General features: G+C 37.2%; 1 protein-coding gene across 1 annotated transcript in view; it reads right to left on the bottom strand.

The window, feature by feature from the left end:
• b4galt2 (UDP-Gal:betaGlcNAc beta 1,4- galactosyltransferase, polypeptide 2) overlaps positions 1–24,100 on the bottom strand; it is a 195,339-nt gene that overhangs the window by 157,954 nt on the left and 13,285 nt on the right. Inside the window, exon 2 of the mRNA XM_067453492.1 lies at positions 3,806–4,235. Coding sequence (XP_067309593.1) covers positions 3,806–4,139 — 334 coding nt within the window. The 5' untranslated portion in view covers positions 4,140–4,235. The remainder of the gene's footprint in view (positions 1–3,805; positions 4,236–24,100) is intronic.

The following is a 24,100-nucleotide window of genomic DNA, read 5'->3' as shown; positions in this document are numbered from 1 at the left end:
CAGCATTTTGGGCCCCGAGTGTGAAAATAACACGTTTTGAGATGGCCATCTTGGGTCTCTGTCATTACTCAAGAGTGTAGGCATAAAAGAGTATGAAAACGGAGGAAGAGAGCGATCTCTGAGCAGGCTAGACAGCAAACAAGTCATATGACACAGCTCAAGTCCCTCCAGATCCCTGCTTTAAACTCATTAGAAGGATATGGGTGGCAAAGGCCCGCCGCTTGCAGGCATATCAAATAGCTGCTGCACATTCATTATGAAGGTTTGCCCTATTATAAGCTAGAAAATGCAGTGCAATGACATCTTAATTAATTAGAATTTTTTCTTTCTTTATGCCGACGGATTAGACCACTCTGGAAGAATTTCACCTTATAATGTACAGAGATTCGACTTCCTGTTGCACAATAATCACTTCACCTCTATTTATTCTGCGGTGAACAGGAACACGTTCACTGCAAAAAATGCTTTTCTTACTTAGTATTTTTGTCTTGTTTCTTGTTCAAACATCTACAATTTTTTTAAAACAAGAAACATTTACTAGACAAGCAAAAGTAACAGTCTTGTTTTGGGGAAAATAACCCAAAATGAAGAGAGTTTTTGCTTAAAATAAGGCAAATAATCTGCCAGTGGGGTGAGCAAAATAATCTTAATTCAAACAGAAAACACGATTATTTTGCTTTCCCCACTGGCAGATGATTTATCTTATTTTAAGCAAAAACTCTCTTCATTTGGAGTTATTTTTCCCCAAAACAAGACAATAATTTTTTACTTGTCTAGTAAAATCTTAAATGTAATAATTTTTTAGATATTTTCACTAGAAACAAGACAAAAATAATAAGTAAGAAAAGCATTTTTTGCAGTGCTGGCATAGATGTAGAGTGTAAGATAGTAAATTGGTCGAGTCCTGTTAGTCTACAGCTCATTTTCTCTGAACACGTCACGCACTGCGTAAGACACCGGTAATAAAGCGGTTCGGAGGATGAAATATAAGTGCGCTGAAGAGCATGCTGATGTTAAATCCATTTTAACTCCCCAGTCAGCTTGAAAAACAGAGCGAGACAACGGCTTTTACAGTAATTGGAGTCTGCAGAGAATCCATTATGGCTCTGAGATGGGGAACAGTGGCTGGGGTCCTGCCCACATGTCCCTTATAACACACCAGTCATCGTCTGCTTTCAACTATTCAGGCCACTAATTGAGAGTTTCGAGGCTTGAGCGCCTTCCATACATTACTGTGTCTCCTATTATTCATCTTATTCTTTTCTCTCGCACAACTTGGTGTTTGAGAAAACACAGAGTTGTAGGTTACGCAAGGGATTTTGTTCTTACTTTTACGAAGTTCAAAAATTGAGGCCTGATCTCGTTGCTTGTCAAAAGCTTCCTGTCACAGAAGACAAGGTGTCGTCCGGCCAACAGCTATATCCTAGTTGCAGTTTTCCACCAAAACAAAAGCTCAAGGGTTTAACTCTTGAAAGAGAAGACATAATACAATTAGTAGGGCCGGGACTCGATTAAAAAAATTAATCTAATTAATTAGAGGCTTTGTAATTAATTAATCGAAATTAATCGCATTTTAATTGCATATAAATATTTGACCTGAGAACAATGAGAAGTAATTTTTCACATGTATTTTGTATACCATTGAATAATGACTGAAAACATAAGCTTAATCTACAAAATATTGTTTATTTATTTCAGTCCAGCAGACCAGCGCAATGTTTGCCATTAAGTGTAGCAAAAGCATATTTGTGATATTTGAGGCTCGATGTGCTGTGGTGATACGCAAATTCCTTGTTGTATAGCTTGCACACAACCATGCTCTTGTCGACGCTTCCATTCTTTTGTTTTTTAAAACAAAATTTCCCATCCACGGGGCCGAGCAAAGCAGTCTCATCAGCTTCTTCGTTCATGCTCACTCATGCCCTGCGCCTCAATCAGCTCCCTAGTTCACTAGTCAGGGCACTGATCAGGACATAAGTCAATGGGCTGACTCCCTGATCAGTGCCCTGACACTGAACTAGGGAGCTGATTGAGACGCACCAATGGTTTGTTGTTGTCGTGACTCCGGAGCGCTAGTTGGTGTTCCAGTATAATCGGTCCGTCGAAACTCATTCATTGAAAAACGTTCCGCAGTGCAAAAATAAGTGTGGTTACATTTTTTTTTTTTTTTGCGTAATTAATTAACGCGTTAAAGCGTTAAAAAAAATTTTTTATGTTTTATTTAATTAATAAATAAGCTGAATAAATAATCTTTTCATTGATGTATGGTTTGTTAAGATTGGACAATATTTGAAAATCTGAAGGTGGCAAAAAAAAATTAATATAGAGAAAATCTGCTTTAAAGTTGTCCAAATGAAGTCCAGCAATGCATATTACTACTAATAAAACATTTGTAATGTTTTTAAGCTAGGAAATTTACAAAATTTCTTCATGGAACATGATTTTTACTTAATATCCTAATGATTTTTGGCATGAAAGAAAAATCGATGATTTTGACTATTGCCACACATACCCATGAGACTTGTGACCGGTTTTGTGCTCCAGGGTCACAATTAAAGTATTTATTTCTAACTAATAAAGTATTTATTTTTTATTTTACAGTGCCGTTGTATTACAATGATAATATATTTGTCTTTAAATAATAATAATAATAATAATAATAATAATAATTATTATTATTTTTAATTATTATTGTATTGTTATTATTGTTATTCATCCTTTTTATTATTATTATTATTAATTAACTAATTAATAATAATTAATCAGAGCTGAGAGCCTGGTGGATCTCAGAAAGGTTTTTAATTTATTCTTCTTCTTCTTATTATTATTATTCTTATTATTATTCTTATTATTATTGTCCCTTTTTATTATTATATTTTGTCATGATTTCTTCACTTTTACACATCATAAGTAGGTTCCAATTAAACCCTCATGACTTTTTTTGGTGAAAAACAAAGTTTGTTAGTTTATTTATTAGTTTAATAATAGTGTACTAATGTTAGTTTACATTTACATTTAATCATTTAGCAGACGCTTTTATCCAAAGCGACTTACAAAAAAGGGGAGAGTAATAGAAGCAACGAAACAGACAAGGCCAACAACCTGTAAGAGCTGTAAGAAATCTCAATTAATTAGCACAATACACAACAATTGTTTTTTTTTTTTTTAAGACATCTACAACAAAAACTCACGTACGCAAAATGCCGAACACTGGATTTTGATAGCTATGATATCAACGCGTTACTCTAATCTGACAACTTTTTCCAGTAACGAGTAATCTAATGTGTTAATTTTTTTAGACCAGTATTCAGATTAAAGTGATTTATCCAAGTCACTGTGAGTAACTATGTTAGTAATTTTCCTTAGTAAAAATTAAAAATATATATTTTTGCTTTCTTCTTGCATCTCGGGGAGAGTATTTTTTGAGAAAATATTTTTTAATTCAACTTAAAATGTCAGGAGATCCATTGTTGACGTTACTGTTAAAAATGCACTTCCAATAAAGTGAGTGTTGGCAAAAACGGTTGTCATTTCTGTGTTGAGGCGGCAGGGCTGTTCGGAAACTGCTGAATCTAACTAATAAAGTAACTTGTAATCTTACTTAGTTACTTTTATAATCAAGTAATCTGTAAAGTAACTAAGTTACTTTTTAAAGGAGTAATCATATAATCAGATTACTTTTTAAAAGTAACTGTGCGCAACACAGACTGTGTCACTACTCTATGCTATGTCACAATTGTAATTTTCCTTTTCAGACCTAGCACTCTTTTCCATATGAGCCACATAAGTACCTATAAAAACTCACCCAGACCCGGAGGAACCTCCGGACATGGCGGTAATGGCTTAGGGGTTGGAGGAGGGAGGTTAGCCTCTGGTTTGGTGCTGGGCAGAAGATGGTCGGCTGTGGCCAGGTAGCTTGCAAAGGTAGTGTTGGGCCTTCCACTGGAGAAGTTATAGTAGTGGTGGGGTCCTCGTGAGCTGTTGGCTCCACGGCCATTGTTAAAGCGGCTGAAGATGTCGAAGCGCTGGCTGTAGACATCGAAATAAAGGATCATCATGATAAGGAAATGCACTAGGCAGAGCAACAGCACAGCCTTGCAGATGCGCTCCAGGGTCCGGCCCAACATCAGCCGGCTCATGGTCAAAGCCACACGGCCCGCTCCGCTACACGCATCCGGTCAACCTCGCCTCTCCGCACCGCTGAACCCTCCTGGACTGCAATTTGCAAAAATCACCTGCAAAAAAAGAGAGGGGAGTTACATCACACTCATGTGCATTCATGATTTAAAGGGTTAGTTCACCCAAAAAGGAAAATTCTCTCATTAATTCCTCTCCCTAATGTCGTTCCACAACCGTCAGACCTCCATTTATCTTCAGACACAGATGAAGATATTAGTGTTGAAATCCGATGGCTCAGAAAGGCCTTCATTGACACCAATGTCATTTCCTCTCTCAAGACCCATAAAGGCACTAAAGACGTCGTTACAAAGCCCATCTCACTACAGCGGCTCTACGATCATTTTATGAAGCGAAGAGAATAGTTTTTGTGCGCAAAAAAACGAAATAACTTGTATAGTGATGGGCCGATTTCAAAACTAAGTTTCGAACGGTTATGAATCAGTGAATCAAGTCGTGAATTGGATCGCCAAAGTCACCTGATTTCAAGAGTTTGACTCGCGATCCGAATCATGAATCGATTAACTGATTCATAACCGCTCGAAACTTAGTTTTGAAATCGGCCATCCCTATATAAGTCATTATTACGTGTTTTTTTTGCAAACAAAAACTATTCTCGCCGCTTCATAAAATGATCATAGAGCCGCTGTAGTGAGATGGGCTTTGTAACGACGTCTTTAGTGCCTTTATGGGTCTTGAGAGAGGAAATGACATCGGTGTCAATGAAGGCCTTTCTGAGCCATCGGATTTCAACACTAATATCTTCATCTGTGTGTGAAGATAAACGGAGGTCTGATGGCTGTCACATGAGGAATTAATGGCAGAAATTACATTTTTGGGTGAACTAGCCCTTTAACTGTTGGGTGAGAACAAACTGCCATCAGAAAACAAGGTCGCATGACTTTGCCTCAACAGAGGATGTGATTGATAACTGGGCTAATCAGCGAAACCAATCACATCACACAGCATCTCAAATGCTGGTTTGGTCGTTCTGAAATGCCTGAGCAAAAGTCTGTTATTTATCGTGTTTCGTCTGCGTGCTCTGAGGTGAAAATCATTTATGATGTAGGGGGAAAAAAGCCACAGTGGCTTCTCCGATTGCAGCAATTTCCATTTTGATCACAGTCATTTTGGTGGCAGTTTCACAGGATGTGGCGATTTTGTTCTCTTGAACACATGATGCTTTATTCACAAAATGTTTTAAGCGATATTAAAATTTTGCACATAAACGAAATTCGCAACTTTGCATTGGAAACGTATCTATTGATCCATGCCTATTATTATTCACATGCAGTTCAAAACAGAATACTATTGACCATGCCACTGAATTATCTGAAACATAAAATCCCTTACAGCATGATTTTTCCTGTATAATATTGATAAAGAAAGTCCCTTTCAAACCCCATTAGCCATGTGAAGCAAATAAATAAATGTAGGAAAAATCTATTCACGATGCTGTAATTTTGCACAGCAACTGTGCAACTGCAGCTTTCTTCAGGTTTATTTGGGATAAACACTTAATGGCTGTCCAAAGCTTGCTGTGAGCAATTACGATGTTGAAGGGTTTTTCCAATCAACACTCAGAGTAAGAAGCCAAAGGCAATGAAGTTTACGCAGACTACAGCCTGAAGTCGAGACCTGCGGCTAATTTCTTTCTCTCACTCTCTCCTGGCGTGATCGCTGGATGAAACTGGATGGGAAAGCCTCTTGATTTCACACATGGCCAGCTGTTGAAAGCTCCCTGTGGCGGTTCGGATGAAATAACATCAGCAGCTTGCAAGTTTTAACACATAGACTGGACATGTAGGGGAGGACGTATAAGATAAAATGATCTCTCGACACATGCCACGACTGGGCCGTAACTACACCTCACCTCCACCCCGTGTATCATGTGCGACTGCTCTGCAATAACCATAATCAGCACTAGGGAGAAAAAAACTCGGTTTGACACAATTCACACCGCTCAGCCTGGTTTGAGCTCCTTTAGGGAATCGCTCAACACTCACCAACCCCCATAATGAATCACACCGGCAGTCACAGACACAGAACCGAGCCAAAAATACAGAGTTACAGAGAGGAGGGTGAACAATATATACAGTATAAGAATAGAAGATGACTGGAGTCAACGGACAAGAGGAAGATAGCAAAAAGCACAGAGGAAGACGAACGTAAATACTTCCTTAAACTCAATGAAGAAGCTACTTCTTGACCGAAATGAAGCACATTCTGTAAGTATGCAGGTGTTAGAGATTGCCTTTAGGTTATCCAAATGACGATTAGCTTGAATTTTATATCTTCCACTTTTAAAATGTATTTTATTCATTATATTCAGGGGAACAAAGACTTTCTGGAAAATGTCATCTTTCTGTAAATGTCTACTCATGAGAAATTACTTTTTTTCCTCATAATAAAAATAGAAATGTGTACATAGATGCATAGATGCCTCATTTGACCGATCCGTGCATGCACTAATGAGGTATCTATGTACACATTTCTATGATCACGCCAGGTTTTGACCTTCTTCGACGGAAGTGTATGACAGATGGGAACACTAGATGAGATGTGTCTGCTATGAGGTAAACAAATAACAAATGCTGTTCGGTTTCTAGCAGAAACCGATCATTTCGTGTGTTAAGACATCAATGTGTCGTCACGAGCCACAGGGTTTAATATGGATTCGTATGTCTGTGTGTTTTACTCTCATAGTGGCTCTCATATAAAAAAAAAAAATTGACATGCATTATACGGCAACGGAGTTAAAAATCTTCATTTGTGTTCTACTGAGGAAACAAACACACCTACATGTTGGATGCACTGGGGGTCAGCAGATAAACATCACATTCTCATTTTTGGGTGAACTATCCCTTTAAATATGCAGAACTTTAACGCACAAAGCCGCATTTCCAATACAGATTTACGCAAAACTTTTGCGATATTTTCTAAATACTGATAAAAAAAGCTTGCGAAATGAAGCCATTTCCATTTGCCAATGTTATGCAACAACAAAAAAAATTTTTTTCCTCTCGCGATAAGTAATTCCAAGAAATGATGCTAACATATGTTGGTAGGTTAACTTATATCCCAGACGCCACACTAGCCATTATTTTTACTGGAAGGAGATGTAGGCGTGTTATTCAAGCATTAATGCTAAGGAAAGCCCCTTAGACTTGTGAGCGGCCACAGATGAGGTGTTTGTGGCTGTTTCTCCCTCATATCTACTTCAAGGTCTTGATGATAATGTGGCAATTCTTTGTTGTTTAGAATCATCCAGTATTCCTGCAATTTTCTTGTCTTTTATGAGTTTAATAAAGAACTCTGTCTCGTCTTCTGTCCAAACATGCCATCTGTAAAGAATGATCGACTTTCAAGTACGCCAGGTGACTTTTAAATGTGAAATTTCCTTTTTTCAAATTGCCTGAAAATCCACCTCATGCAAGCGTAAAAACTATTTTGCGAAATATGGGAGTTTTTGCGAAATATACGCGTTTCTATTGAGCGTATTTTCAATTCGCAGTTTCAATTTGTGCAATTTGAATGGAAATGGAGCTACAGCAAAGGCCAAAATTAGCTGTATACCACTTTTTGTACCAGGCTGTAAACATGTTTTTTTCTGCTGTAAAGTTTTAACTTTTAACATGGGGGAGATACAGGTTTGACTCCCTTTTAGATCCTGTCTCTAGTGGCCGGTCGATGAATTGCAGTTTAACTAACTTCTGTGTTGGTTTCAAAAGAGACTGCAGATTTTCCGCAGAACTTCCAGATGCACTTTTATGATGGACAGATGCACTTTTATGATGGACAGATGCACTTTTATGATGGATAGATGCACTTTTATGATGGACAGATGCACTTTTATGATGGACAGATGCACTTTTATGATGAATAGATGCACTTTTATGATGGATAGATGCACTTTTATGATGGACAGATGCACTTTTATGATGGATAGATGCACTTTTATGATGGACAGATGCACTTTTATGATGGACAGATGCACTTTTATGATGAATAGATGCACTTTTATGAAGGATAGATGCACTTTTATGATGGACAGATGCACTTATGATGAATAGATGCACTTTTATGATGGACAGATGCACTTATGATGAATAGATGCACTTTTATGATGGACAGATGCACTTATGATGAATAGATGCACTTTTATGATGGACAGATGCACTTTTATGATGAATAGATGCACTTTTATGATGAATAGATGCACTTTTATGATAGACAGATGCACTTTTATGATGAATAGATGCACTTTTATGATGGACAGATTAACTTTTATGATGAATAGATGCACTTTTATGATAGACAGATGCACTTTTATGATGGACAGATGCCCTTATATAATGGATAGATGAACTGTTATGATGAATAGATGCACTTTTATGATGGATAGATGCACTTTTATGATGGACAGATGCACTTTTATGATGAACAGATGCACTTTTATGATGGACAGATGCACTTTTATGATGGATAGATGCACTTTTATGATGGACAGATGCACTTTTATGATGGACAGATGCACTTTTATGATGGACAGATGCACTTTTATGATGGACAGATGCACTTTTATGATGAACAGATGCACTTTTATGATGGACAGATGCACTTTTATGATGGACAGATGCACTTTTATGATGGACAGATGCACTTTTATGATGAATAGATGCACTTTTATGATGGACAGATGCACTTTTATGATGGACAGATGCACTTTTATGATGGACAGATGCACTTTTATGATGGATAGATGCACTTTTATGATGGATAGATGCACTTTTATGATGGACAGATGCACTTTTATGATGGACAGATGCCCTTATATAATGGATAGATGCACTTTTATGATGGACAGATGCACTTTTATGATGGACAGATGCCCTTATATAATGGATAGATGCACTTTTATGATGGACAGATGCACTTTTATGATGGACAGATGCCCTTATATAATGGATAGATGCACTTTTATGATGAATAGATGCACTTTTATGATAGACAGATGCACTTTTATGATGAATAGATGCACTTTTATGATGGACAGATGCACTTTTATGATGGACAGATGCACTTTTATGATGGACAAATGCACTTTTATGATGGACAGATGCACTTTTATGATGGATAGATGCACTTTTATGATGGACAAATGCACTTTTATGATGGACAAATGCACTTTTATGATGGACAGATGCATTTTTATGAACTTCAAAACAGAAACAGCAATTCATTGTCATTATTAAGCTTGCATTTATAAACATTTATTAATATAACTATGATTGTATTCGTCTGAAAGAAGAATGTCATATACACCTAGGATGACTGAAGGGGAGAGTAAATCATGGGCTAATTATCATTTTGGGGTGAACTATCCATTAAAAGGAGACAAATAAGTGTCCAGGCGTTGCACACTTCGGCCCCAGCAGATGCGGTATATCGTTCACCAACTATAACAAGAGATCTGAAATCAGACTCAGACTCCCTCCAATTTCCTCTAATTATCGCATTTCCTCTGATCGTTCAGGTTATCGGCCAAGGAAAGCCACCGAAGGCTGCAGATTCTGCATCTTTCTCTGGAGCTGTGGGTGGATGTTTCAGCACAGTAATGCTCCTTAATACAGGACATCAATATAACACTAACCCAATAAGACTGAGGTCACTCTAAGCTGCTACTCCATCGACATATGGTCTACTCTCAAAATCACATTTGCAAACTCCTTTTGCTGTCATCAGTTCCTTCTCAAACTTTACTCTCTTCTAGGGAAGCACAGTTGGAAGTTTGACTCAAAGAATATACTGTATATACTGAAGTCCCAAAAGCAAAGCTACTGAAATATTCATCACAGCTCATGGGCCTTGTAGAAAAAGAAGACCCCCTTGGCAAAATCCTGAGCAAAAAAGACTTCTTAATTGGCACACATAGACCATCATTCCTTTAACTTCACGCCTTATCAATCAAGGCAAGGCATCACTTTCTAGTCAAATTTCGACTGTCATCTCATCTTGGGAGGGGATGGGGGGGGATAGAGAATGAATTAGTAAGATAATATCAAGCCGCTACTCTTTTCAAATGCAATCTAATCAGTTCTTCACTTCCAGATGCTCTAGAATAAACTCCACAGGATTGTCCTCATCCATTTAGTAAATCCACTTGACTTTACTGTAATATTACTCTCAAAGAGGAACTTCCTGTACACTGGGTCTCAAAGTAGGGTTTCTGCAGATTATATGAAGGTAAATGTAAGACATATTAAAGACAATATAAGGAATAAATTGAAGGGAACATAACACGTCAATATGTTGTCTAAAGTACCGCAAAGATTATTAGTAGACTGCGCGTGAGTCTTTCAGGTTCCCACTGGATTTCGTCATCCGCAAGTAAACTTAATAAAGCCTGAACCTCGTCGTCTGTCCATCGGCCGTATTTTTTTTTAACTCTATTGTTGATATGAATAGCAAACGACTCTGAAGGCTTCAACATACTCCGCAAGAGCAGAGAAAAAAGTTCTCGCTCCCAGGGCTGCCCTGGTTTGGGAGTTCTCGCAGCTTGTTCTCGACACATCGTCTGAGCAGAACTTTTTTCTTGCGGGTGTCCGAGAACTATCGTGTGATTAGTCAGATATTTAAAGTGGGCGTGGTTAATACGGAGAAACGCAGATGCTCAGCACCTGCTTTTCTCGAGAAGTATGGAATGTACTGACTGAACGAACTTTGTTCTTGCCACCTCGAGAAAACAAACAAATGTCTTTCTTATGTTCCAAGCCTTAATGCACGCACCACAGCAGGTGGGTTAAAACAACTTTTGGGTTAAAATAAAATGCTGTGTAAGCTCAACCAATCAGCATGTTCAGCACACAAGTCCCACCCCCAAAAAAGGGCAGTTTAAAGGGGGAAATCTTTACCTGGACCTTTATTTAGACCCCGGTTCCTGTTGTCGAAACACACTCAGTACCACCCCAAAGTCCCTAGGGACAGTTCCTGCAGTGGAAACCCTGCTTAAGTGACACTTCAAAATGTGTAAATACAATTTCCAACAGATCTCCATAACTTTTTAATTAATTGTACAAAAAAATAGCTTAAAGTTTGAGACAAGAAATCTCAGAAAATCTTGTGTAACTGATTTTATGATTGAAAATCTGCCAATGGGTTCATAAAAATCAACTTAACTCAAGTACTCTTCATAATTAGTAACATATATTTGTTCTTGTTTTAAGCATAGACTTAATTCTGTTTAATTTCTCAGTAAACCAGACTTCATTTTTTATGTCATTAAATGTGTCTCGTTTAAAGAATGGTATTAATTTGTCCTGGAAAACAAAAAACATGAGGAAGATGCAATTATTTTTTTATGAAATTCAGGGCACTATGAAATCTGTTTTTTTGTTTGTTTTATAGTTTATTCTGTTATTGACGGCTTTAATGGTTAGATTTAATTTGACTGACTTTCGTTCATCTTCGGAAGACAAATGAAGATATTTTTAATGAAATGCAAAAGTTTCTGTTCCTCCATTGACAGTCTACGCAGCTTCAAAAAGTTCATAGAGAGATCATGAAGCTAATCAACATGAATCAAGCGGATTATGGCACATTTTCTGAAGAGACTCGACCGCTTTATATGAAGAAGGAAAGTCTTACGGGTTTGGGTGAACAATCCCTTTAAGTGACTGATATTTTTTTTTATTTATCCAAAATTTGACAAATTTCATGATATTCTGCATTAAACACTAAATTAAATGTTTATTAATGGACTCTGCAATTCTGTCCATGTTTATCATAGGGCCCTAATTTAAGTCTTTGGATTTAAGACTTTCTGATCCAATGTAAGACATTTTAAAGGCTTTAAATTGTGGAAGGTCAAATGAAGACTTTTTTAAAGGTGCTCTGAATGGAAATGTGTATTTTCCTTGGTATTGTTGAATAATAAGAGTTAAGTACATGGAGCTGACATACAATAAGACTCTAAGTTACACCATTGTTTCCTCCTTCATATGTAAATGTTGTGCTTGAAAAAGACCACTGAAAAATGGGAGAATCCCAAAAAACACTGACTGTGATGTAACAGTCGGCATCATTAATATTTACGCCCTCCCAAATTTGCATATAACCAGCCCATGTTCAAGACCAGGCAGTATTAATATGAACCCGCACTGAATCAACAGAAGTTCAGCAGGTTTTTTGATGATGAGGAAGAGAGAAAATGGCAGATCATGGATATAAATGCTATGGTCCAGGCTGTGCAGGGGATGTGAGCACTATTCATAGCCTTCCCACAGAACAGAACTGTCAACAGGCATGCTTGATATTAATCTATAACCGGATTACGCACCAGTTTAATTCAAAGTTGTTTATTAGTTTCCTCTGACTAGTGTCAATTTCATTGATGACCATTGACTGAGACAAGACGAGATGACACAAACGTCCTTAAACGATAACTTGACTATGTAAACATGCAATATCATTCAGGAAAAAAGACGAGACTAAAATGTAGTTTAAAAACTAAAAACAATCAAAAATCAGGAGCGTTCATGCTTTCGGTTGCGAGATATCAATCATGTAAATCCCCCAATCAGAGCTTTTCTCGGTGAAGAATTCGGTGAATTCGGTGTTTTACTTAAATGTGCAATCTGGCAACCATGTTTGGCATGCGGATAATCTGAAAACACCAATTAACACGTAAACTGCATTTCAGCATCTCCATTTTATGCTTAAGTGCCATTTAGTCGGTCTGTGTTCTGTCACGACTCACAAACCGCTTGTGCTGTTTGCGATTTTATTTGCTGAATAACTGCACTCGAGTGAGCTACTGAAATGAGCCAATCAGAGCAGAGCTCAACATTATTATTCATGACGGTAATGAGCCAATCGCAGCAGAGCTCAACATTATTATTCATGACCCTTCCAAATAGGTTAATGAGCCAATCAGAGCAGAGCTCAACATTATTATTCATGACCCTTCCAAATAAGGTAATGAGCCAATCAGAGCAGAGCTATTTATTTTTAATCCAGTCTCCAGTTTACTTTATCTCACTTATTTTATTCCACATCTCTTATTTCTTTTACTTGATTTATTCATAATTCTACATATGTATATATATATATATATATATATATATATTAGGGCCGGGACTCGATTAAAAAAATTAATCTAATTAATTAGAGGCTTTGTAATTAATTAATCGAAATTAATCGCATTTTAATCGCATATAAATATTTGACCTGAGAACAATGAGAAGTAATTTTTCACATGTATTTTTAGTAAGTTATACCATTGAATAATGACTGAAAACATAAGCTTAATCAACAAAATATTGTTTATTTATTTCAGTCCAGCAGACCAGTGCAATGTTTGCCATTAAGTTAAGCAAAAGCATATTTGTGATATTTGAGGCTCGATGTGCTGTGGTGATACGCAAATTCCTTGTTGTATAGCTTGCACACAACCGTGCTCTTGTCGACGCTTCCATTCTTTCGTTTTTTTAAACAAAATTTCCCATCCACGGGGCCAAGCAAAGCAGTCTCATCAGCTTCTTCGTTCATGTTCACTCATGCCCTGCGCCTCAATCAGCTCCCTAGTTCCCTAGTCAGGGCACTGATCAAGACATAAGTCAATGGGCTGACTCCCTGATCAGTGCCCTGACTACTGAACTAGGGAGCGGATTGAGACGCACCAATGGTTTGTTGTCGCGCTAGTTGGTGTTCCAGTATAATTGGTCCGTCGAAACTGATTCATTGAAAAACGTTCCGCGGTGCAAAAATAAATGCGGTTAAATTTTTTATTTTTTGCGTAATTAATTAACGCGTTAAAGTCACGTAATTAATTAATCTTAATTAACGCGTTAAAGTCACGTAATTAATTAATCTTAATTAACGCGTTAAAGTCCCGGCCCTAATATATATATATATATATATATATATATATATATATATATATATATATATATATATATATATATATATATATATATATATAGCACCTTATCCTTTTCCTATTTTATCCTATCCCTATTTTATAATTTATTGTGCTTTTTTTGTTAATTGTTATTTGCTGTCCATGGAGCGGACCTGTCTACATTTCACTGCCGGTTGTATTCTGTATAACTGTGTATGTGACAAATAAATCTCTTGAACTTGAACTTGAAAGCTCAACATTATTATTCATGACCCTTCCAAATAAGGTAATGAGCCAATCAGAGCAGAGCTCAACATTATTATTCATGACCCTTCCAAATAAGGTAATAACAGCCCATTTCATTCTTGGGAAAAATCCTAGGGTTGTAAATGGACCTGTAAAACTACATCTGGAGTATTTTTGCCCTCACCTAAGTCACATACCGTATATATAAGAGAACTATTTAAAATATTGTATCAATGCATTCTATGGCACTTTTAAGAAAAAGAGGCTGATAAAAACGCCAATATTAATGAGGTTACATTTTGAACAATCCAGAAGTTAGCAATAAAGTCAGAATCAATAATACACCAAGACACTGAATCAAATATCGTCCCACATTAGACTAACTTAATAAACTTTTACAAAAAAGAAAAGAAAAAAGATAACACAAACTCAAGCAGTGCAGGCGGACCCGTAACAGAATTAGCCAGAAATAGAGAGGCTAATGAATATTTTACGTCCCACCTATGTCATAAACTAATGGGTGAAAAAAGCAAGGATTTTACATTGACACAAGGGACTCCATTAAATAAACTGGCAACAAAATGCGTACAGCAACTCTATGTTTAATTTTTTATAACCAGCAGCCCAAATTGTACTACTTTCTCGGTTTGTATTATTCATGTTGGCCTTCAACCCAACATTCACTAAACTATTACGTCAACTAAACATTAAAAAGGAGAGATCAAAGTGTTTGCAGTACATGATTGTAGAAAATCTATTTTTAAATCACATTTAGTGTGTTATTTAGCCAGTTTTTTGAGCTACAGTTGCAAGAAAAAGTATGTGAACCACTTGCAGAATCTGTGAAAATGTGAATAAATAAGAGAGATCATACAAAATGCGTTATTTTTTATTTTGTGCTGTCCTGAATAAGACATTTACAATGTTTACATATAGTCCACAAGACAAAAAAAACAGACTTTATCAAAATGACCCCGTTCAAAAGTCTATGAACCCTTGATTCTCAATACTGTGTGTCGTTCGCTGCTGATCCACAGCTGTGTGTGTGTGTGTGTGTGTGTGTGTGTGTGTGTGCGTGTGTGTCGTTCCCTGGATGATCCACGACTGTGTGTGTGTGTGTGTGTGTGTGTGTGTGTCGTTCCCTGGATGATCCACGACTGTGTGTGTGTGTGTGTGTGTGTGTGTGTGTGTGTGTGTGTGTGTGTGTGTGTGTGTGTCGTTCCCTGGATGTTCCACGGCCGAGTGTGTGTTTTGTGATGGTTGTTCTTGAGTCTCTTGTTTGTCCCGAGCTGTTAAACTGAGCTTCAGAAAAATCCTCCATTCTGCGAAATCTTCAGTTTTCAGCATCTTTTGCATATTTGAACCCTCTCCAGCAGTGACTTTATGATTCTGAGATCCATCTTTTCACACCGAGGACGATTGAGGGACTCATACACAACTATTAAAAAAGGTTCAGACATTCACTAATTAAATGAATGTGAAAACTTCGGGGGAGAAAACGTATTGAATTTGAAGATCAAGCTAAATTTACCTTAATTTGTCTTTCAGCAAACATGTTAGCATCTTCTGTTGTTCTCTTCGTGCTCTTAATGCTGTATTATATTATTTTTAAGTACAGTAAGTGAGCACGGATTAGGAGAGAAAACACATTAGGCAGGTAGAAGGCAAGGACAGCGTAGTGACGTCATGGATATGCTAACTGACGCATGACGTCATCTATCGACATTTAGCGACTTTTTCTGCAGGCTTAAGCTACTTTCCTTGAAAAATAGTTGGTAACACTGATCAAGAACAACCATCACAAAACACACACACAGCTGTGGATCATCCAGGGAACGTACGCACGCACGCATGCACGCACACACCCACACAGAGCTATGGATCATCCAGGGAGCGCACGCACACACGCACACACACGCACGCACGCACGCACGCAAACACACACACACACACACACACACACACACACACTCAGCTATGGATCATCCAGGGAACACACACATACACATATACACATACACACACACACACACTCTCAACCATGGATCATCCAGGGAACGCACACACACACTCTCAACAATGGATCATCGGGGAACACACAGACACACACACACACACACAGCCGTGGATCATCCAGGGAACGAAACACAGTATTAATAATCAATGGTTCATAAACTTTTGAATAGGTATTTTTAATAAATGCAGCTCTTTTTTTGTCATCTTCATTGACTATATTAGGCAGAACATTACACAGAGCAGCTCAGTTTGTTGCGTATGGGGTGGCACAGCCGCTGACACAGCCGCCACAGCGGTGCCACCCCATACGCAACAAACTGAGCTGCTCTGTGTATTCTGACAGCTTTCTATCAGAACCAGCATTAACTTCTGGAGCAGTTTGAGCTCCAGTAGCTCGTCTGTTTGATCGGACCACACGGCCCAGCCTTCGCTCCCCACGTGCATCAATGAGCCTTGGCCGCCCATGACCCTGTGGCCGGTTCTCCACTGTTCCTTCCTTGGAGCACTTTTGATAGATACTGACCACTGCAGACCGGGAACAGCCCACAAGAGCTGCAGTTTTGGAGATGCTCTGACCCAGTCGTCTAGCCGTCACAATTTGGCCCTTATCAAACTCGCTCAAATCCTTACACTTGGCCATTTTTCCTGCTTCTAACACATCAAATTTGAGGACAAAATGTTCACTTGCTGCCTAATATATCCCACCCACTAACAGGAGCCATGATGAAGAGATAATCAGTGCCTTAAAGTGCATCACTTCGCCGGTCATAATGTTATGCCTGATCGGTGTATGTAACATTTTGTTTATGTAAAGTATCTTATTCAGGACAGCACTAAATAAAAAATAACGCATTTTGTCATATTTCATATGAGATATAGACTTAAATAGGAGTAAAAATGTATGTTTTATTTTTTTCAATCAGAATGTTATGAACACAAACACAATACCATCATGATTTCAACAAAAACTATTAAGCAAATGTTTTCAACATTGATTATAATCATGGGCGTCGGAAGCAAATAAAAAGTGGGTGGGTCAGTAGCGGCTAAGACAAAATATGATAGTTGGGGAAATAGCTTTGCGGGGGTCTAGGGGTTCTCCCCCAGGAAAAAAATGATTTCATAGATGTGATTTCCTGCATTATTGTGCGTTTTAGGCCATATCCCTTTCCTATACCAAAAAAGATCTCAAACCAGTCAATACCAATAGTCTAATAAAGAGGCTATATTCATTTAACTGCCATAGAAATCAACAGTTTCACAGATAATGATAATGAACAAGTTGCATGTTTCTTATGCTCCGTGTCCAGACAGAAAAAGTGCCGTTTACTAAACGATTGATTGGGCCAGACAAAATTACAGAAATCACTGAATTATTTACTGAGGCTATAGGGTAGGGGTAAGACGCATGGCACTAAGTTTTGACGCGAGCATAGGTTTGAATCCGGCTTTTGCCACACTCGCTCTACTCCCTTTCCCCATCACATATCAGACCGGAAAGGTATTTATTTTCAATAAAAAATTGAAAATATTAGAAAAGGGGAAATAAAGCGTTTAACATGTGTTTAATAATACGTTTCTTAATACGTTTCTCAATTAAGGGGTAGTCAATGTAAGCAGACGTGCTGAATTAGAGACGATAAAAGTGAGTGGGTCCAATATCATTGGTCTTAAAAAGTGGGTGGGTCTTGTCCCACACACACACAATGGTTCCGACGCCCATGATTATAATCATAAATGTTTCTTGGGCAGCAAATCAGCACAATAGAATGATTTATTAAGGATCATGTGACACTGATGCTGAACGACATTAAAATAAATTATGATAGAAAGGTGACTCCAAACTTATGAATGGTAGTGCATTAGTCTAGTTTTATAAGAAGAAGTTCTACGGGAACCGAAGGACAACTTGTAGGCCTCAAATTGAACAGTTGAGGATGTTATTCATGATATGTACAGAGGTGGACAGTAACTAAGCACATTTACTTGAGTACTGTACTTAAGTACACTTTTTGAGTATCTGTATTTTACTGGAGTATAATTTTTTCTGGATACTTTTACTTTTACTTCACTACATTTGAAAGACAATTATCGTACTTTTTACTCCACTACATTTCTATTAAGGTCGAAAGTCGTTTCTGCAGCAGCTCTGAAAGGCGGAGGATGATTTTTTTCCATCTTTAAAAGTTTTTTTTTTTGTGTTGTTGTTTCAGACAGTCTGTCGGGAATCACTCTTATAGGGTCATATACATTTGCCCAACTTTTTTTGAACACTGATCAGTTCATAGCAAAATGGAAGACGGTTCTTAGGCACAAGTGTGTGCACCCATAGCCATACTCTGAAAGTATGTTTCAGTAAAAAAAAACAAAAAAATCAAGATTAGTTTAGCTGGCATACACTTGGTGCATGTCTTATAAAATATTAACAATATAAACATCTGGGAGAAAGAGTAAATCTCTTGAATGGTAAAGAATGGTAAAGTTGGGAAAATATCAGATGTGTATCAGTGTATTGGATCCGTGCATTTGGCCTTAAAGTGACAGCAGCTTTGTAAAGAGCTTTGTAACTTTTATACAAGTATTTAGATAAGTTTAAGTTAGTCGTATGCTAGAACGTCAGATAGAGCATCACGGAATGACTTAAACCATGATGACTGTGCATTTATACAACAATAATAAAATAATGCATTGGCATAAAAAAGAAAATTTACTTTTGATACTTAAGTACTTTTGAAAACAAATACTTCTTTACTTTTACTTGAGTAAAAATCTATTTTTACAACTTTCACTTGTAACTGAGTAATATTTGACGAGTAGTACTATTACTTTTACTCAAGTAATAGAGTTGTGCACTTTGTCCACCTCTGGATATGTATAATAAATAAGCCATGTGGGAATTGTATTTGCCCTTCCTGAAGACAAAGCAACAGCTAGAATGGAAAACGAAACAGGTGAAGCACAGCATGAGTGACTGAATAAAGAAACATCTGGTGGAGTGGGAGAGATGTCTAACGCTTCAGAAGCCACATCTGCATCCGGAAATGACAGATTCAGACATCCTCCACTGCCTAAAGCACTTTACAACAATATATTAATCACTCTCTCTTGCTCTCTTTCACACACTGTCAAAACTTCCATACGGGACCGTGACATTTAAATGGACAGACCGCAGAGTTCTGGGAGATTTAGGTGGGCAGCCTCTCCAGTTTCTCCATAATTCAAAATGACGTTAATGGCTACACTTCACAAAAGACTCATCAGTCATCTATTTACAAACTGCCTAGCTAGATGGAGGCATAAATGTGAGATTTAATGGCTCCGGAACCACAGATTCTGGTTCTGGTCAGACGACAGATTGTATTGAGAGCTATAATTGATAAACGCTAATGTGCCATAATGCATTTGGGTGATTCTTCAATTAGGAACCTTTTTGAAATATTGACAAATGGAACTATTTTTTCATCCATGTTAAAACATTTATCATGTCCTGGAATAAAACATGATTATTATTGCCATGGATGCATAGTTTGTGATGGTAAGTCTTGATAACACAAGAGAAGTCAATTCAGTTTGAATCTATAAAAAATTATTATAATAATAACTGAAGTATTAGTCTAAAATAACATAACATAACCAATTAAATACTCTGAAGCCATGTGGAAAAACTTTATTAGGAGAATTGGGGTCCGCATGTGGTCCTCTGTGACTTCTAACCAAATATATTCTCTTGTGAAATCAATAGTTTTCTCTGAAATGCTTGTGATGTTAAAGGCATGGAGACAGTATTTGTTATTTATAAATGTGACCATAAATGGCAATTAAAATAAAAACAAGTTGTCTTTATTTTCTTAGGGAAAATTACAAACTAGTTTCCCAATATTAATGCATTTTTATAAATATATGGGTAGGGGAAGGGGACAAGCCCAAAAATAGGCAATATCTGCCAAATTTAACCCCTTAACCATCACCTCTCTTTTTGAGAATAGATGTAGAATAGAGAATAGATGTAGAATAGAGAATAGATGTAGAATAGAGAATAGATGTAGAATAGAGAATAGATCCAAAAGTAAATGGCTGTAATTTGAGATTGCTTTGCAATATAGACCGACGTTAAATCTTGTTTTAAAGAAGATGCTAAGCAGATTATTGCTTATTGTCAAAATGAAAGTTTAAAAAATTATGGAAGTATAAATACACTGTAAATTAAATGTACTGTATAAATGTTTTTGTTTTATATTAAATATATACTTTTCAAAATAATTTTACTCTAAAATTATGATGAAAATCAAAGCCATACGTCTAACCAAGTTGTGTTCCAAATTTGAAGTTGATATCACTAAAATTTAAGTTCATATGAGGTTTTGTTTAGGGGCACTGTACCAAAAAAATGTAATAAAAAAAATAAGCCACCGGACCCACATTTCATTGTTTTTTTATTTTGCTGCATGTCCGAATATCACCTCCATCAAAAAAAGTCGCCAAATATGGAGCCTTGAGGCTCAGACCTTTTGACGATATGCGTTTGGCCAAGATTAGAAAAAAAAACTTGATTGTAAATAAATGTTGTAATATGAAACCTGAGGCCACTCAATAGGGGAGGAGCCAGCTAGAAGAATGATAGTACTGTTTCCATGGTAACACAACATCCAATTTCAGTTTCAAGTTTTCAAATGATGCCTAGTTTATGATGATTACTGATGATTATGTGATATGTGATAAGTGTCCCTCTAGTGGGACAGTGGTAAGTTCACCCAAAATGTTTTAATTCTGTCATTAATTCCTCACCCTCGTTTCATCCCAAACCCGTAAGACCTTCGTTCATCTTCATCAGAGAGCTCTGACCGTTTTTGTCCATTGCTTGAACACATGTTGCAAAACTTTGCTCATTGTGCCAAAACTCTACACACACGTAAACATGACACAACGCTGGGAAATGTACCATTCATATCTGCGTCAAATTGAAACTCTACTATCAAAACCTAACATTCCTTTGTCAAAATATAACTCTGATGACAAAATGATACACACTTGCATCATATGAATACACTTTCAGATCAGGGGGAACACACTAGTCTACTTTATATAAAACATTGCAGTCATACATTTTCCCTGTTTTTATTCAGTTCATCAGTTAGCATTCTGTGAAGCAATGCCACACTTACAGTTTCTGTTCTTTTTTTCCAGCAAAGGTTCACAACAACCAAAAAGTACTGAACGGTTACAAATGAAAAACTCAAAACTATATCTCAATGGTACAGTGCTATGTACTGTAACTGTACTGTACTGTATGTTCCACAAAACTACAATTTTTCGTTAAAAAAAGAAGCACTAGCCAACTTGCAATACAGTAATGTGGTCTGGAGATCTGCAATGGCGCGTTGTGCATGGAATCATAGCTACAAACAGATACAGAGCACATTTTGATCCACTAGCAGGGATAGGTTGTCCTTTCTGTGATCAACAGGAAACAGTTTTTCATTTATTTGCTAGTTGTAGTAGATTATTGCCTCTTTTTGAAATTCTTGGTGGATGGTGTCAGACTTTAGGGGAAGTTCTCACACCAGAATTGTATATCTATGGACCTAAATATAAACGCAGCAAGAGAGAGACTTATCACCTACTCAATTTTATCTTTGGACAAGCAAAGTTAGCTGTTTGGCTGTCCCGTAAAAGTAAAATAGGTGGTGTGGGGCAAACTGATGTGGTACTGATTTATGAAGGTTTGATGAAGTCACGGTTAAGAATAGAATTTGAATATTATCGACTGAATGAGAATATTGAAGAGTTCAAGTTTAAGTGGGCTATAAATAACTGTATTTGCGATGTTGACTGTGATGGTAATTTACAAACCTATGTATGATAACGTTTGGGTGTTTGTAATTTTATTTCATTTTTTGTGATGGCTAATTAATTGATTGAACATTGTTTTTAAAAAAAATTTGTAATTAAAGTTGTTCAAAAGTCTCTCTCTCTCTCTCTCTCTCTCTCTCTCTCTCTCTCTCTCTCTCTCTCTCTCTCTCTCTCTCTCTCTCTCTCTCTCTCTCTCTCTCTCTCTCTCTCTCTCTCTCTCTCTCTCTCTCTCTCTCTCTCTCTCTCTCTCTCTCTCTCTCTCTCTCTCTCTCTCTCTCTCTCTCTCTCTCTCTCTCTCTCTCTCTCTCTCTCTCAGAGTTGGTTTTTCAAATGTTAAATGAATGGTGTGATATGGTGGGCCATGTTTTTAGCCAAGAACTTTGTATTTATGGTCCTAAGTATCGGTATAAAACAAGGAATGCTGATGTATTTTTGAATTATTTGTTTGGACAAGTAAAATTAAGTATATGGTTGATTTCTGCTCGTTTAGCGGTAGAATTTGCCTATTATAAACTAGTTGAAAAATTGGACATTTTTGAGGAAGTTTGGTGTTTAAACTAAACGGGATTTTATGCGTATGTGTAATTATGTAATTATGCAAACCTGTTTTTAATTGTAATTAAAGGGTTTTGAAAAGTAAAAAAAAAAAAGTCTCTCTCTCTCTCTCTCTCTCTCTCTCTCTCAATGCTTGCAAAGTTCTCAAAATGGCTTAACTGAGGCCTAATTGTGGTTGGCTGATTGGTGTTCAGTTTTGCAAGTAAGTGCCTTTAGGTGTGTATTTGAGTGTGTACTGTATTGTATTTTGGATACATGTGTTTTCCAAATGGCACCCTGAGATTTCATTTTTGAACAAAGTGTCTTATGTATGAAATAGAGTGTAGTATGCAGGACCAAGTGTGTTGCATAAAGGAGTAAGTGTGTTGCAGAAATGCAACTACAGTGCAAAGCGGCGATTTTGTTTAAGGCATGTGTACATGTGTTTGAGGTATGGTAACAAAAGCTTCAAGATGTGTTACTTTAGTCTAAGCATGGGTCTATAGTGTTCAAGGAATAGGCAAAAACTGTAATGAACACTTTCAGGGTCCAGAGAGGAAGTAAAGACATCGTTAAAATAGTCCACGTGAGTCCAGTGGTTCCACCTTAATGTCATGAAGCGACGACTTTCTGCAAAAATCTCTTCTAGCCTGTGTCGGTCTCTTACAATGTTTCCGATGAAGGTTTTCTTCGTGAAAAAATAATGACAGAATTTTCATTTTTGGGTGAACTCTCTCTTTAAATAAACACAGATTAAAAAAAACAAATAAATGTTGGCCAGAAAAAAATCTTGAAAAAATCCAGGAAAAATTACCCCTAATTGAAGACTAACTCATTTGTAAGCAAAAGTGTTCAAACGACATGTTCTTTCCTCTATTTTTTAGCATTTACAACAATGCATAAACTTGATAAACTGGGCCCGACCCAACAAGCTGTGCCTTTCTTTACTGGAAGCGTTTTCCATTTTGGTCTTCCTCCAAGATCAAAAAGCCCTGTAGCCAACCTCCTGCTCTCATTCAGACTACAGTAGAAGAAAACACAATTCACCTCGGAGCGCTTCTCATCCTCATGACGGAAAAACTCATGCTCTCTTATCAGGCTCATTTTCAAACAACATGCCAAGACTTGACATAAGGGGATTCGACCCATCCAGGGAAATTAATTAGGCCTAGAGACGCCAATCAGGCCCTGACTTTGATGTTTAAAAGCAAGCGCATGTTTAATAGTAAACCACTCTACAGACGAGCATCTTCAGCATACATGCGAGACGTGAGGGACTGTCAGCAGAGTGTGTGAGGGACTAATCATCTGCTCAGAATAAAGAGCAAAACAACTGACAAAGGGTTTTCTCTTTCAGGAAAACTAACCAAATTACAA

Source organism: Pseudorasbora parva, chromosome 9 (assembly GCF_024679245.1).
Source record: "Pseudorasbora parva isolate DD20220531a chromosome 9, ASM2467924v1, whole genome shotgun sequence".
Lineage (NCBI taxonomy): Eukaryota > Metazoa > Chordata > Actinopteri > Cypriniformes > Gobionidae > Pseudorasbora > Pseudorasbora parva.
This window is presented reverse-complemented; position numbering and strand designations above follow the sequence as displayed.